The sequence below is a fragment of the Gordionus sp. m RMFG-2023 genome, chromosome 1 (assembly GCF_954871325.1).
Source record: "Gordionus sp. m RMFG-2023 chromosome 1, tfGorSpeb1-WG-v2, whole genome shotgun sequence".
Lineage (NCBI taxonomy): Eukaryota > Metazoa > Nematomorpha > Gordioida > Chordodea > Parachordodidae > Gordionus > Gordionus sp. m RMFG-2023.
Window position 1 is genome coordinate 15,529,840 of NC_088775.1, and position 17,870 is coordinate 15,547,709.

Below are 17,870 nucleotides of genomic sequence, written 5' to 3' on the forward strand. Positions count from 1 at the left end.
ATTATATTACAATGCTAGTTACTCCCAACTCAACATATAGCAATTTTCTAAACAAAAGCCTAATTTGCTAAATAACGACCAATTATTTTTTATGATACGATAAGATCCATTTTATATATATATCCTGCAGAGGTACCATTTGCATGACCCGGCCCGGATTTTTAAAAAATATATAATATATATTTTTTTAATTTTTATAGCTAATAATGGTGATTTAAAATATTTGGTTTTAAAATATACTAAAAATTGTCAGGCACAGCTACCAGCCCGAGTATTTAATAAAAAAAATTTAGGCCCGGCCCCTCTGATATCTATAATAACCCGGGCGCTCCCGATCTATCATACTATGTAAGATGGAATTCTCTAACTGGCTTTAGAAAAAACAATAGATCCTTACTGGATTCAAACCCACACCCATCGGATTAGTGATCTACGTACTTACCGACTAGGTAATAGAACCTTTTCAAAAACGACAATTTTTTTGAATATACATTATAACCATATGTGGAAGTAGATCCAAAAAATATATAAAATACCGATACTTTCAAGACTGCCTTCCGTATAACTAACAACAACCCTTTTTTATAAGAGTAAATACAAATTCTTAACTTAATAATTTGTTTTCATTTCTTCATTTATAAAAAATAATGAAATATCCAATTTATTTTCTTCTTTTATGATCATTACAACAATTATTTACCTGCATAAAATGAATTTTTATTATTTTTTTTGAAGGCCATTTATAAAAAATAAAAATATAAAGAAAAAATAAAAAAAAAATTTTTTTAATCGATCTATTCTCCTTTTTTCAAAATTTATAAATTTTGTAAATCATAATTTTTACAGGTAATAAATAACCCTTATATATATATTTATTTAAAAAAATTTCAAAAGTTTAAATTTAATTTCAAGATTATATTTTTTTACCCAAAAATCATCCGGTTTGGCCAAAGGAAGGAAGAAAGGAAGGAAAAGGAACTTGTCGTAATTAGGTATGAATTAGAAAATCAGGGCTGAATTCAATTATAATAATTAGCCAGTTATTAAATGAAGGGATGATTTAGCAAACATTATCTTCTCGAATCATGGATTTCCATGGAAACCATTTACAAAATACTGATTAGATTATAAATTACTATTTTGAAAACCCGGGCAAGGTCCAAAAAAATATTATAATATCTGGGCCCAGCTTGAAAGCCAGGCATGGCCTAAAAATACTGAGTGGGGGAAGAGCAATGGTGGAAAAAGCAAACCCCTCCCCCCCCCCCCTTTTCAAGAAAATATTATAGTAAAAAGTGTGTGTTTTTTTTATTAACACTTTTATATTGACATCCAAGACAAAAATTGATTTTTATTTTTAAATGGAAAAAAACTCCTTCAAATTATTTCTTTTTATTTTTATATAAAATGAACTTTAATTATATTATTTAGAAAAAATAATTCCACCTTTTTTTAAGAAATGAGACGCTTCCCAAATGCGCTATAATAGGGTGGAATGTCCCCGTAATTGCATGTATGAGATGGAGTTGACATTCTATAGAAACTATGTCACTGGGGGGAGCAGGGGCCCGAGTTCCCTGAAGATTTGAAAGGCCCCTTAAAATTTTAAAATTTTTTCCCCCAAAAAAAGATCATTAATTAAAAAAAATATTTTGAGCCCTCTGAGATTAAAGGCTTGTGACACCCCTTCTGTCAATTATTCGTTTTGCCTAACTAAACAATCCTCAGCCCTATAAGGTATTTTATAAAAAATATGTTATATTTACTTCTATTTAAATCATATATAATTAAATTGTTTTCAAAAAAAACGTTTTCATGTTTGAATATCACATTCACATCCATAGATAACGCGAGTTTAGTATTTAACTATATAGATACAAAAAGACGCGCTTCTATATCATTGGATCTCATATGTTAACATCCATAAAAATTTATTTATCCATTTAATGTTGCAAAATACAATGCCAATACATTTATTATGTTGTAAATAGTTACAAAAAACTATAATTAAATTTTAAGTAATTCAGATCAAAAAAATAAGAAATGTTTTCACTAAATTATTTATAATTGTTTTAATGCTTCTATGTTTTTTCCATTTTTCACGATACCAATTTCATTTTCTTATTTTGCTAAATTTTCTTCTTTATTCTATCAACCAGGATTGATTTACTAAACTAAAATGCATTAATTAATCAACTATTTATCGAGAGGATTATGGAAAAATATACTGGATTAAATGTAATAATGCTCGAATAAGTGCTTTTCATTCTATTTTTAATCATAAAGTTTGGCAAAAATTTTGTTTATTGCTCATAATTTTTTTTTGTATGGTGGCTAAACTGATAAAGCACTCATGGATACTAATAAAATCTAAATTTAGACTTAAATCTTAAAATTAGTGCGCCAAATTGTTGTCAATTTTAGAAAGCTGATAGACAAAGATCCATATAAATTTACACTATGAGTCAAACCAGGCCTAGGGCCGGACAAAAAAGGGAGATGGAGTAAAGCACCTCACAAAATATTGTACCCTGTAAAAAATTTTAAGTACGCCACTCACAGTATATGACTAAAAACTTCATAAACACATACATCCGCCTTATTTGTACGCCTAACCTTATCTAGTCATTATTTATTATACATACCAATTTAAAATAATAAATTATTTATGCTTTTTTTTACTCATCAAATTATCTCATATTATTTTTTTGATAATTTGTTACAACTGAAAAAAATATTATTTTTTTATTTTCTTTAAATTATTTATTATAAATGACCTTTATTAATATTATGACATTTAAATATTTTCTTTCTTTCTTTCTTTCTTTCTTTCTTTCTTTCTTTCTTTCTTTCTTTCTTTCTTTCTTTCTTTTAGACCAATAATTCAAAAAGAAAGAGTGAAAAAAAGATAAAAAGAAAAAGAAAGGAAAGAAAGGAAAAAAAGAAAGAAAGACCGCAAAGGAGTTTTATAAAGGAAAATAAATTAGTAAATTAAAATCAAATCAAAAAAAGAAGAATTTTTAGGGGGTGGGGTAACCTTTAATCTTTCCAAATAAGCCATTAGACTAAATATGAAAGATCTCCCAGCTGTTTCTAAAGCAGGGGGGGGGGATAAGATTTTAATATCCGGGACAGGTCTTCAAAAAATTTACTAACCTAGATCTGAACCGAATAAGATACCTATGAAGGTCCTTTTTTTTTAAAATGAAATTTTTTCAATAAATGTCCAGGCCCACCCCATAATTATAGGCGGCGATAAATTAATTTATTTTTCAAATCTCGGGCGTGTTTTCCTCAACTTTAAAGCATTTAATGTCTGCGTTTTTCAAAATATTACATATTTTTTTTTCTAAAATATTATCAGTGGTTAATATTAATCTAAACTCAAGGAATAAATGTTTATTTTCAAGTAAATGATATATACCAACCAGATCCGATTTTTCACTTTAAAAAAACGCGGCAATTAAAGATTATTTTTAAACAAAACCTTCTAAACGTTGCTGTAGAAAACAGGGTGATTGGTGCTAATATTACCCTCATGCTTTTTATTTTACCAAAAAAAAACAAGAATTTTATCTTATTCAATCATTTTTTATTATTATAAAATTCTATCAACTAATTAAATTAGTATATCCGATCTTGTTTCATTCAGGGTTCTTTATAAACATACTTTTAAAAATCGATAATTTTTTGGCAATAATACCTTTTCAACGATTTTGATTAAATGATATTATTAATAGGTCAATTTACTTTTCATATAAAATAAAAATTCAATTAATAATTTTTAATCGTAAAGGATGTTATATTTTTTATAGAAGGGGATCATGAAGGGTGAGGAGAATTGATAATGTTGATAATTAATAATACAAAATATTATACAGTATATAATATCTGCTCTTATCAAGTTATAATTGAATTCATTGATTATAATCTTTATTCAAATTTTGGTAAATATTTATCATGGGCTATTAAAGAAAAATATAAGGTGTAAAATTCATTATACATATTATATTTTTAAACTTGACATTGAAATATTTATCACAATATGTATAGTAGAAATATTAATAATGAATATAAAACAATACCAAGCATTTAATTAATTTTTATATAACGTTTTCTTAGTCATGGAAAGATCGTCAGCATCTATCATTGCCTCTCAAAATAAAAATAACGATCCCTCAAATTAGTTGGATGAAATGTCATGTGCAAATTTTTCGCGATAGAAATGAATGCCCATATTTAAATTGATAGATTTAAAAAAATAAATTGTTAATTTAAATAATTAATTAAATTTATATTTAAAATAAACTATGTGTTCTCTATCATGAATTCTATTACGTCGAATCAAAATTTTCTTATCGCCACTACGGAAAATAATATCTTCAATCATGACAATCCCTATACTATATACGCCCTAAATTGTGATAAAGCTGTTGAGAAAACTCACGAAATTGATGAGAACAAAGCTCAAAATGTCTCAAATAATATAATAATTGCCGCAGAAAATGGTTGTAAGAATATTCTGAAGCCAAATTGTGGTGAGGATACCTTATTTATCGAAAATACTAATATCAAGTCAGTTAACAACGAGAAGGGTCTTGACAACAATAATAACGTAACATATCAAAATGGTAACTCCTGCGGAAGTCACGATGAAGTAAATTGTCTAATAAATTGTGTATGCATGATAGAATAATTATATAAATTTTAAGAATATGGTGTATTCAACCCTATTAAAAAAGATTGAGAACCTATTAAATGTACAGTTTTCAAATCGAAATACCCAGTCACAGATTTAAATTATTTTCACAGAATTTTAAATCGATAAAATCTAACATAATTTAAAAAATAATTTTATTTGAAACTGTAAAAACACGAATTAAAAACTGAACAAATTGATTTAAAACCTGTGAAAATAATTATTATTAAACTGTAGTCTTGTCAAATGGCTAAATTTGAGCCAATTTTTAAAAACGGCTAAATTAATATTTTGTCCAGAAAATTATTACGCAAACCTGAAAATTTTGCTCATAAATGGCACAAAGGTTTGGACATCGATTAGCCAAATCCGTGTTTTAAAAATCGTCTCAAATCGAATCGTTTAACAACTAGTAAACTGTGAAAATATGAATTAACTGAACAAATTAATTTAAAATTGTGAAACTAATTATTTAAAACTGTGAATTACGTTTATTCCCTATTAAGTTAGCCTGATTAATATTTCTATTTTGGCACCTATTTTTTTTAGTTTTTAGGTTTCGTATATTTCTCGGAAAGGCGTAAATTTAATTTATTATATTAAATAAATTTTGCAATTTTGTTAGATTTTGTATTACTGGCTCGCGGGCCTGACTGGGCGAAAAATTATAACAGGCTGGACAATTTATACATTTTAATGGGTCGGGCAATTTATAGATAAAATTCAAATGGAAAACGTTAATAGGCCAGTAAGGGCATTAAAATATTTTTTTTAATTATTTTCAAGCTAATATTTTGATTTTAATTAATAATATTTAAAAATAAATTGAAATGTTCTTATTTTTTTCGTATTTTAAGAGCCACCTAATTAAAACACTCACTACATCTCTAAATAATATAGTAGATTCACAAAAAATTAAAAAGTTATTTGGATATGAACTAATTAAAAATGCACAATTCAGATATTAAACTCAATTATAGATGACCATGGAAGACATTGCGTAAAAATTTAGATATTAAAAATGTGTTAACAGGAAATTTCGCACAAAAATATTTACCGGGCCGAGGTGGACATAAATATTGATATGTCGGGTCGGACCTAATTTTGAAATTTTAACAGGCGGAGAGCAACTTATGCAAAAATTCTTAACAGGCCGCCGCTAACAAACCTCTGATATTTGAGCTCATATATTAAAAAATAATTGATTATTTAAATTTGTTAAATTCTTTGAATTTAAATATCTCATCTATATATTAAAAATTAATTTTAGACAATATTAATAGAGATTTATATACTAGATAAAATACATACAGTATAAAACTCCGACTTATCCAATATTCTTGATTTAAACGTTTCTCCACATTTAACGTTTAAATCTCTGATCCCCTGAGTAACTCTAAATCGGGGGTTTCCTGTAATTAAAATTTTATATTAATTTTCTATTTTTTTTTTTTAAAAAAACGCAAATTAGAAAAGCAAAATGCTAAAATAAAATAATTGATAAATTTTTATTTGATAATTAAGAATTATATGTATGATCAAGATCAAAATAACCGGTGTAAATATATTTAAAAAAAATAAAACTCCCCACTAATACGTGATATATTTATATAAATTGTAAGTATTATAAATTTAACCTGCATGAATAAAAGTATATAAATAGTTAAAACTAAGGTACTTTGGAGATTTATACTATAGCGGATATAAATTTACTAGTAAATTTTATTCACATTTAAATGTAAATTTAAAAATCTTTGCAATTATATTATTTCCTTATTACCATTTATTATTATTTTTTAATAATAAATTTTCTAAATTCTCAGTATAAATTATGAATAAATTAAGCTATGAACGAAATTGAGACGTTTTTAATATCTTTAAAAGAGAGTATATGATTTTTAATAATATTATGTCAATTGACAACATAATATAAATTTATTAAAATTTTGATTTTATATTTAAGGTTCGAACATTATTCGTTAGTGGCATACCAATGGACGCAAAACCCAGAGAATTATATTTGTTATTTAGGAATTTTAAAGTTAGATATATTGAATTATTTTGATAGATGATATATTTCAGTAGCGTCACTAGGGAGGGGGGCGCAAGGAATCGAGCATCCTGAAAAATTTGAAGAGCCCCTCAAAATATTTAAAAAAAGGTAATTTAGGATAGTATTAGCTACAAAAAGGTATTTTGGATAATGTTAGCTAAAAAAAATTTTTAAATTTGAGTCGAGATTGAAAAGGCTAGTGATGTCCCTGATATATTTCACAGTATATAATGTGGTAAGTTAATCTGAAATAAGGACTAATCCGAAATTCTTACTTGTAGAATCTCTAAAATATATATCTTTAAAATATTCTGATTTTACCCTAAATAAATTCCAGCATGCATAAATTTTTATAAAATTGTCCTAAAAACTTTTGATTTTATCATAATTTTTATATTACATACCTTTCATATGAATTAAAATACATAATATAAATATTATATGGTAAAATTATCTAAAATTAATAAGCATAGATAGAGGAGACTGGTGTAAAACAATAGGTAATTTGAATTTTTACCATAAAATTTTAAACATAATTGAACTAGAACATATTAGAAATCAAATGTAGCCCTATTCCTCAGCTACAAAATAAAAGAAGGTGTTCTACCTATAATACTTTAGAAGAGTAGCGTCACTGGGGGGGGGCGCAGGGCCTCGAGTCCCCTGAAAAATTTGAATAGCCCCTAGAAGCAAATTTTTTTTTTAGTGGCTCCCTAATATCCCCCCTAAACTTCAAAGAAATTTTTTGATAACCCCCTGAACGATTTGATTTTATTAAAATTAATAAGACTCTCTAAATTTTTACTAAATGAATTTATGTCAGCTTGCAATCTTTGTGTTATAAATGGAATATCAATATAACTCATAATGTCTAAATAAGTTGGAGCTTAATTGATTTCTATTATTTAAATTATTTTATAACCCTAATTAAATTAAAATAATCATCTATTAATTGAAAATTAACAAATTTAATATTGTAATTAACCGAGTTCAAAACCACTAATCAACTTTATTATTCATTTTTAAATTTAATTACCATCCCTCTTCCCAAAAATATTTCCAAGGTCCAAACAAGTATAAAAAATTTGTTTATAAAAAGTGAGTAGACATGTTTATAATACTCTATTATATAGAATTGATTATAAAATATCAGATAAAATGCCACTTTTATAGACATATGTGACAGTAATAGAATATATTATACGCTTAATATTTTGATCTTTACTAATCAATACTTTTGATAATAAATATAAGTAACAATTTGCTTTCAATTTTTTAATGCCATCTAACATCTTATTATTCATCTTAAAATGAATGTAATCCTTATTAAAGATCTGTTTTTCCTTCTCTTTTTATACGTGTTTTTAGGGAAATTTTTTCTTCATTGAAAAACAGTTTTGAGTTAAATTTTTAATACATTATATTTTTGATATTATTACAAACTACTATTATTTTAAGACATAGTATTCCAACTAGCAGTGGTGCGACAATAAAATCTTAATTGCTTTCATCATATCACTCTGGTCCTTATTTTCTAGTTACAAATGGATTCATTTCTAATATGGCATCCTTACTGTGTAAATAACTCAAGGCTTCAATATATTTGTATAATTATTTCTTCTAAAGATTTTTACTGTTTTGGTACTATCAATTTATTTAACATAATAAATTCTGATATGAGTTTACTTTGTGTGTCATGGCTATGACTGCAAATTAATCATCATCCATTATTTGTGTGGCTATGTAATTTAAGATTATTACTCATGCTGTCGAGAGCATTTGATTGAATAATTTAGATATGCAATAATGATCAACTGTCTAGTCGTTTATATATCATTAAAAATGGAAGATAATCTTTTAGAAATTTAATATCTCATAATAATTTTCTCTATTACTTATCTAGCTTGCATCATTTCATCTAAGAGGAAGCTCTAGTCATCTAAGAGGAAGCTCTAACCACCATATAGTTTTATGATTTGTAGTCGTTTATATTCTCTTCTTCAAGAATTATTGATTTAGTTAGGCCTACAAATTTTTCCTTATTATTCAATTCTATAAAACATTGTCTAAAATGTTAATACAATGTTATATTAGTTTAATGATCTTTTGTCAATGTAGATTGATAAGAATTATATTGCTTTGTGTGGTTTTTAAAAACCATTATCAATTGAGGTTAACTTTTTTAATCACTTGTAATTCTTTAGACAAATATTTTTTTATATCCGTAATCGAAAATTTAATATTGTAATAAATGGATAAATATTGAATTAATAAATTATCTTTAGAAATGTCTTGTATTGTTTTACTTACATTTTTGTAAGCATAATAAATGACAAAATATGAAAATCAGAATAATTGTTCAGAGTTTGCAAATTTCAATTAAAAAAGTATAATATATTAATATAAAACCCGGCATAAGGCCTAACAAAAGATTCCCCGAAGGCCTGAAAAGTAGGGAGTATAGGGGTTTAGCCCCCCATAAATTTTTTTAGTTGCGCCCCCAGAAATTGTAAAGGCTATTGACACCCCTGCTTTAAGAGCTATAGTTAATTATGTGAAATATACCATTTTCATCATTTTACCCCGTACCCAGGGTAAAATAGCTGAGCACCAAGGTAAAGCGGAGATTGAACACAACTTTATATCTTTATTGAACAAAATGTTAGTAATTTTGACATATATTTGTTATTTTTAATTATAAATTAATCAATATAATAAATGAATGTAAAGAAATTTTCAAAATTAGCACATTTTGAGTGTGCCCATTTTAGGCATATGGTAGATTTCAATTATTCCTGATCTTTGCGACTATTTTTAAAATTTTTATTCTAATAAACATTCAAACTATTTTTTAATGTTCCCTATTGCCCAAATTTTATATATATTTTAGGTAAGAAATTATATTTTAAAATATAATCTCACACCAAATTAGGCCTTTCTTTGTGTTTAAGGGTTTTATCATACTAGCATTGTTTCCCCGTCAATCGCTTTACGATCGTCATCTTAAATTTTTGATTGACCTGTCCGCCCAAACATGCTGATGCTGGACTGCATCTCTGTTCAATCAGAATTTTTTCTAATTTAAAAATCGCCCTGAAAATTCCGAATTATATGTATAAAATAGTAAATTTCGCAACAAAAATTTTTAAATTTTAATCTTATATTATTAGGGATACGAGAATTCATTGCTCAAAGTCACCAATAAATTAGGCAAAAATCTTTCGGTATATTGATTTGATTTATATTTTATTTTTATATAAAAATATTAATCAAGAAATTAATTTAACATAAACTTGGATAAAATATAGTCTTAAATTCCAGTTTACTTCCAATTAAAATTTTTTTTTTGTCGGTCACCTTAAATGATGAATGCACCATATTATTTATTATGTGGTTAAAAGTCAATACCGGGAAACTTTTATAGCGAATAGAATTATCACCAATGCGCTAAGCGTAAAATTAATACCACGTATGCATTTTCATAATTAGAGCAAAAATATTATCGTGAATGCATGACTACTAATGTATATCCGTAAATCATTACTCCAAATATATTACAACCAATATATTAGCGCGAATACCTTGAAAGTATTAATTACATTTTGGCAAATGCAATGCCGCGAAAACATTATCGTAAATGCATTTTTGGGAATGCGTTCTGGGGAAAATATTATGGCAAATGCATCATCTCAATATATTACCGCGAATACATTATCGTAAATTTGGGTTGGTTAGACTTTTAGCGGATCTGTCCTAATCCAAAGTTCTTTAAAGATGTTTGAGCTTGCTTGATGAGAATATAACAATAGACTATTTAAAGAAGAAAGGCAGGTTAGGTAGTAAGATATGGGACCGGCAATCCCAACAATTAAATAATATTTTTAATCTACGAAATATCTCAAAAATAAAAATATATAAATTGACTAACTGCATATACTGTAAAATCGAAATTTACAAGTAGCAAAGAATATTAGTACCAATTTGTCAAATATAAATAAATTTCTAAATAGATCACAATATTCCAGTAGCAACATTATTTACACGTTATTGCATTCGCTGTAATGCATCCGCGATAATGTTCATACGGTAATGCATTCATAGTAAAATTTTAGCGGCAATACATCCACAATAAGGTTTTTGCTATAGTACATTGGCTATAATGTTAGCGGTTTTGTTTTTACGATTGTGAAGTTTTTTACTATATTGAATTCGCTGTAATGTCCGAGGTAATACATTCGATGTAATTGTTTCTGATATAATATATTTACTGTAATGCATTCGCGATAATACTTTTTCGCTGTGTTGAATTGACATGATACTATTTAATGTAAACAAAATTATCATTATTTTACATAATATATTTGATTTAGTACAAAGTATAACCTTAATTTAAAAAAATTTAATGTTGGAAAAATGTTTTGTAATACAATATAAAAATGCCCAAAACGATATCTATTTAATATTATATTTTAATAATTCCCTAATACATCATTTCATTTTATATATTTTTCATTAAATATTTATAAATTATAAATTTTTCATATGCGTGTGCGTGTAAATACGCCACTTCTTTTTTTTATTATTGAATTTTTAAAAAATTGATGAGAGTTTTAAGTCAATATAGCTTGTAATTTTAGGAAATTTTCTTTTTAAGCGATTTAGAATATTACCCAAATATTTCACAACTTTATAAATTTTATTCAAAAATGTGTACACCCTATTTCATATGCATGGCCTGGATTTTACTAAGGGCGAAAGAGGGTGGGAAGCAATATTTGGTGGAATTTTCCCCATAAGTTTCATTGAAGGTTTTTAGGTCCACTTATTGTATGTATTTGGCTATATTATATCTTTTTAAAAATATATTTTTTTCTAAAAATTTTGAATTATAGATTTTAAAAAGTTATTAACTTTTATTAATTTTTCTTTGAAATTCTTCTTTATAATGATATATTGTATAAATTTTTAGGAAAGAGATAATGGGGGGAGGGGGTGTAGGGGGAAATATTTTATTGGCTTAAAATGATATTTACGAGAAGACGTAATTTTGAAGCAATTGAGAATTGCTATCAATAATCCTCATTATCTCCATCTAATCATTCAAATATTTATAATTTAAGGAACAATTTAAAAAATAAATGATGAAACAGTAAATTAAACATGAATCGTTAAAAACAACACTTGATTAATAAATCTATTTATTCTTTTTTACAAAAGCCCGTTGGTTTTATAACTTTTAAAACAAGAATAGATGCCGAAAACGCCAAAATGCAACTACAGGTTTAAAATAAATAATCCAATTTTGCATAATATAGTAGAGGCGTTTTGTTATTTGATAAATTTATTATAATATCTTATAAGATTATGATAGATAAAAAATTTTAAATTTGTTTTAAAATATTTTTCAAAAAATATATATTTAACTTAGAATATCAACTGATTTAAAATAATGTATTTAAAAAAAATACTCATATAATAGGGAATCAAGTTTGATCCCGAATCATGTCAAACATTGAGACTTGAATTTGCCAAAACAAACACGAAAGTAGCCAAACCTAAATCCAATAACAATATCATAAATATGAATAATGGCATTTCAAATTTAATCAATGGCAATTACAATAATTTACATATTGATAACACCTTAAGCAAATTACCGAACAATATAGTGCAAACTAATAACGCTTACCCCAAAATATATTTGAATCCAAACACTAACTCCTTATTGCGTCAACTGAATAACGATATAAATATAAACAATATTCATCAAATTAAACCTTCAAACCTACAGTTAAATATGCCTCAGGTACTTAATTGTCAACCAGGCTATCTACGATCTATTAACTCAAGTATAATGCCTTTTTAAATATTAGTTTTCTTTAATTCATCAAATTATTCTCAAAAAAATTACAACATTTTTTCAATTTTACACAAATAGATTATTTAATAATAAATGACATCTCTTATAAACCAAATAGTTTAAAGCAAATTTATTCTTATAGGTAGGATTTTGTCTCATAATTGATTATAGGTCTTATTACAAGTTCTGTTATTTAAATTCTCAATAATTATTTAATAATTATACTTATTATTGTATTATCCTATTTGAGCATATATCTTATTCTTTCAATTAATATTAACTCTTTGTGAATACTAGAACATCTGTTTCAGATTTTAATTAAAATTCGCATAGGATATACGTATCTTTTTCCTTAACATATGAGCAGTAAAGTGATACTTTTGTTATATATACTTTTTAAATGTTTTGGAACCTTTTGGACAATTTTTCCCAGGTTATATTTTGTGACTCCGTCTTCAAGTTCGGGTCTTTCCCAAAATATGGGTCATTTTTTTAACACGACCTAAAGGTTTAGATCGCTTTTTTTCACCCTAACCCAAGGTCTAAAATATAATAATAAATAATATTAATTTTTTTAGACGTAAAATTAAAATTTTAATTATAGATATCGTCTGCTGAATATTATAATGTTCTATATCTATTTTTTAACTTTTCAGGAGGGCATTTGAAGAAAAATGCTTCTTGATTTTAAATAGGAGATAATAACTAATGTTGTTAAACGGCTCGATTTGAGGCGATTTTTAAAAGGCTATATTATTATTTTAGCCAGATATAGAAATTTCTCTAATATATGTTCAAACCTTTCGCCATTTGCAAAATCTTCAAGCTTTGCTTGATATTTTCCTGGATAAAATTTTGAGTTTGTCGTTTTTAAAAATCGACTAAAATAGAGCAGTTTAACAGTATTAACGGTAACAATGCAAATAAAGGATTATTCTAAATTATATTTTAATATTTTTACTGTTGATTTGTAAGAATATACTAGTTGAAGAAATTGATTAATCGAGAAAAGAATGTATTTTGCAAAAATGAGGATAACACTATAATACTCCGCCGATGATATGTATGTGTGGTAAATTTATCCAGAATATGGAATAATCCGGGAGAATCCTATTGCGAGGATTTGAAATATTTCATTTTAAATTATTAACTGTTGATTTTGAACCCTGATTTTACCGGAAATTAATTCCAGAATGTATAAAGTAAATCACGAATCCGATAGACCTTGTTTCAAATCCAGCAAGGGTCATATATTTTTTCTGAAGCTAACTTAGTGGTTCAATACTTGGGGAAATGATATATAGTAGATCGGATACCACCATGTGATGTTAATATATATTAAAAAATTAATGTCTTATTACATTTTGACAAAATTCGATCTTTGTTTAGCAAATGTTTTGACTTTTATTATGATTAGCTTTCATAGAGTCTAATTTTTCAAGATCGGCTTGAACAAAACTTCTTTAATTTTCAAAAAGCCCAACTTAAAATAAAATTATTTGACCCCTTCCCGGCCTGGCCCGAATTAAATATTTATTTTTTCAATATATTTTTAAATTGAGCAAAATCAAGTTTTAATGATATGCTTGGTTCATTTCCGGAAGGAGTATTTCTTACTAAATTTAAAAACAGATGTTGAAAATTGTTATTTTTAATCAGTGTGGGAGGATTCCGGAAGTCTTTATCCTAGATAAACTTACCCTATATGATGTACTGAGAAAGTTTCTGTATTTCTGATCTATTATATTATATCAAAAAAATTGACTATTGTAACATCTTTAATAATGAAATGAAGATGAGCTGAGTTCAACATTGGTAGCAACTCCTAACGAAGGACTCATACATCACTTTTATGCTGACTTTGGTTCTAATAACGCTTCTCCGCAATGTTCAATGCAACATTCGCCATCTCTTCCCGTATTTAAAATGAATTCATATTTAAATTATATTACAATGACTTCTATCTTAAAATCGATATTTTAGACAATTTATTATTTTCATTGACTTGTTTTTTTATTTGACATGATAGACATACATACCTCTCATATCGGGAGACTATTTATTAACTCATCCTAAGTCCATCATCCAAGTTCCTCTTGGGTCAAGTATGATGGACTATAAAAACCAGACATATTTTGCCAGTATCAATGGGATGGAAAATAACACTATTCATTATTTAAACGGCGATGATAATGTTTCTAATAATAATCACGAATGCAACAACATTAACTCGAATCTGTATTACGATATTGTTAACAACAATCAATTATCTTTGTTCAAAAACAGAGCTTATTCCCAAGAAGAAAGCGATTCAATTAACGAGACAGATCAGACAAATGATTGTGATTTGCCACAAAATATGCGTATTACAGATGTTTTAGATGTTGATCAAAAAGAAAATCTCAACCCTCAATATAAAAGTATTAAACATGTTATGACTACGAACTCTACAAATAATCAAAATGAATCCATGTCTAAAACTGAATCAGAAAATGCAACATCCCAACCAAATATTATCGGTACAAACACGACTAATGTATTAAATAAGAACGATAACTCCGACTTAATTCTAGAAAATGTTAATAATAATAACTTGCCAAATAATGAGATCATTGTCACAGATATTTCTAAAGACAAAACAAAACAAGAATTAGAAAAATATTTTGAAATGTAATTAATCTATATACTAATAATTACTATACAATTTAAAAAAATATATATATTATAAGAATAAAACTCTAATGTAAAATTAATTTCCATTGTAAGATTCATAATAATTATAATATATATTTATAATTTAATTTAAGATTTCCAGGGTTCGCTACTCTAAACTTCAAAGCAGAACGAAATGAAACGCAAACGGCGTTTATAAATTTTGAGGATTACGATAAAGCTACGCAGGCCTTGAACTATTTAAATAATTTTAACGAAGAAAAGTCTAATAACAATATTAACTTACTTATAGGTAATAAAATTTCCTTTAATGTCATAAAGAAAGACTTGTTCAATGAAATACCTAATTATACCATAAACAACAAGATTGGAAAAGTAATGTATTTTACGTTTGATTACACATGTTATTTGAGTATAATATTTTTTGATAATTTAGTATGGGCTGTTAGTTACACTACACTTAGCTTTCATCATAAATAAATAAAGGATATGTTATAGTTAATTCGTATCGTTTGTAAATATCTCAATACTTAAGATTCGTCGCTACTTAATGACTGCCTCACTTCGTAAAGCGATTGTCTATTATCACAAAAAGATATTTTCGCAAATGCATTACCATCAAAATATTACTAAAAAAATTACAAGTGAATGCAATTTCCTATTCTTTGTAGGCATAGTCAGGTAAGGTGGGTGGGAACATTCCCCTCAGAAATTTGCCTGTTTTAGTAAATATAATTAAGTGAATAAAAAATTAGACTACTCTTTCCTTCCCCACCCCTCTCGTCAAAAATTGTCTATTCCCCTCACCCCTAACAAAGCCATGGATTAAAAGGCCTAATATAAACTAAGGTTAATGGCATATATAATGTGATGGCTAGAGTTGAAAATAACTATTAATATGTGAATGATATCACGGAGCTATCTTCATACTTATAAAAAAAAATTTAATTAAAAAACTTTCAATATATTCATTAACATAATTAAATAAAAATTTGAAAAATAACTCTTTTTAAATTAAATTCATGTTAATTTTACAAATACAAATCAGTTATGTTGGGATTAATTTGAAACCAATAATTTTATTGAATAATTAAGTTAATTTAATGAATTTAAACATTTCAATATTGATAAAATAAGCAATTTTATATAAAAAATACTAAAGTCAAAAGGGTTATATATATTTTTAGATGTTTATTTTCCCGAATTGGGTGCTAACTCAATTTATTTTCTGGGATATATATTAATATAGATATGAATATTATTTTTTTGCTTGATTTTACTTAAGCTAAAATGTTAAGGCTAGTGTTATTAAACGGCTTGTTTTGAGCCGATTTTTAAAAATGGCTAACTCAATTTTTTAGCAAGAATCGAGATTTTGCTAATAGATGTCCAAACCTTTGTTCCTTCTATAAGCAAAATCTTCAGGCTTGCGTAATATTATTCTGGATGAAATATTGAGTTAGTCGTTTTTAAAAATAGGCTCAAAACGAGCGGTTTAATAACACTATTAAGGCTATAAAGATTGATGGCCTAGTGTTAAGATTTATATATAATTCGATGGCTACCGCAAGTTAGCTTGTAGGCAATACATAAATAAATATTTTAAAAAAATTAATTGAAAAAATATGATTAGAAATTTTTTTTTTCATGGTAATGCATGCGGTAATTGACGTTCGTTTTAATGCACTCACAGAAGTTTTGCGGTAATGACATGTAAATCCTAAAGTTATGTTTTATTTTCCATTTATCAAAGGTAAAGTAGCGAATGAGAAAAATGAATATCTATTCCAAATGACTTATAATATTTTAAAATGGTTATTAACGTATTTCCTAAAATATTGCGATTCGCAACTCTTTTCCTTTGATAAAAGAAGGGACCCAATCAACATTTAAGATTTAGGATAATGTCAAAGCAAGCTTAATTATTTTAAAGTTTTTATATAATTTAAACTGTTTAATATTTATCTTTCTTTCATATATGTGCACCAAATGCTTTGTCCGTTATTCGTATTTCACGCAATCCTGATATTCTTATAACCAATATTAACATGATTGTTGGCTGAAAAATGTTTACACAAAAAATTATCAATCATTTTAAAAAAAAGGATCTATTTTACATTAGGAATAAGAGAAAATATGGATCTACTAATGAATATTTATAAAGAACAACATTTTTAGTATTCTTGTTTTGTATCATATAACTTTTATTTAATAAACTCTCAAAGATTAAACAAAATATCAAGATAATTATGTATTATAATAATTTTTTTTTTTTATATGGAACTCTCCTAAGGTGATATCTTAATTATACTAATTATATACCATACATAAAATGCAACAATAATTATAACTTATTTATGTTTTATATTTTTAACATTATAATTGTAAGTATTGCCAAAAAATTATTTTATAGAAAATACTTTATGGTGTTGACCACCATCATTGTTTAATACTTAAATATTCAACAAATCTTATATTCTGTGATATGATCGAAAAACTATTTATATCCTATTATGAAGAAATATATATATGTATAAGAATAAAAAATAATAATTAGAATATATTATTATTTTAAAAGCGATTTT

The 17,870-nt window shown here is 26.1% G+C and overlaps 1 protein-coding gene across 1 annotated transcript; it reads left to right on the forward strand.

Moving 5' to 3' along the window:
- Positions 1 to 831: 831 nt before the first annotated feature.
- Positions 832 to 17,802, forward strand: LOC135930965 (putative uncharacterized protein DDB_G0277255). Its single transcript, XM_065467771.1, has 10 exons — positions 832 to 846; positions 4,431 to 4,657; positions 6,663 to 6,740; positions 9,923 to 9,976; positions 11,970 to 12,032; positions 12,232 to 12,601; positions 14,408 to 14,529; positions 14,642 to 15,282; positions 15,420 to 15,660; positions 17,391 to 17,802. Exons 3-10 carry the CDS (start codon positions 6,693 to 6,695, stop codon positions 17,445 to 17,447), a joined length of 1,596 nt encoding a protein of 531 aa, XP_065323843.1. The 5' UTR covers positions 832 to 846; positions 4,431 to 4,657; positions 6,663 to 6,692; the 3' UTR covers positions 17,448 to 17,802.
- The last annotated feature ends 68 nt before the right edge of the window (positions 17,803 to 17,870 follow it).

Coding starts and splice junctions, on each gene's coding strand:
- LOC135930965 (XM_065467771.1), top strand. CDS start 6,693: ATGGACGCAAAACCCAGAGAATTATATTTGTTATTTAGGAATTTTAAA. Junction 12,602..14,407: donor TCTACGATCTATTAACTCAA/GTATAATGCCTT, acceptor AATGAAATGAAG/ATGAGCTGAGTTCAACATTG. Junction 15,661..17,390: donor TAAACAACAAGATTGGAAAA/GTAATGTATTTT, acceptor TTTAAAAAAAAG/GATCTATTTTACATTAGGAA.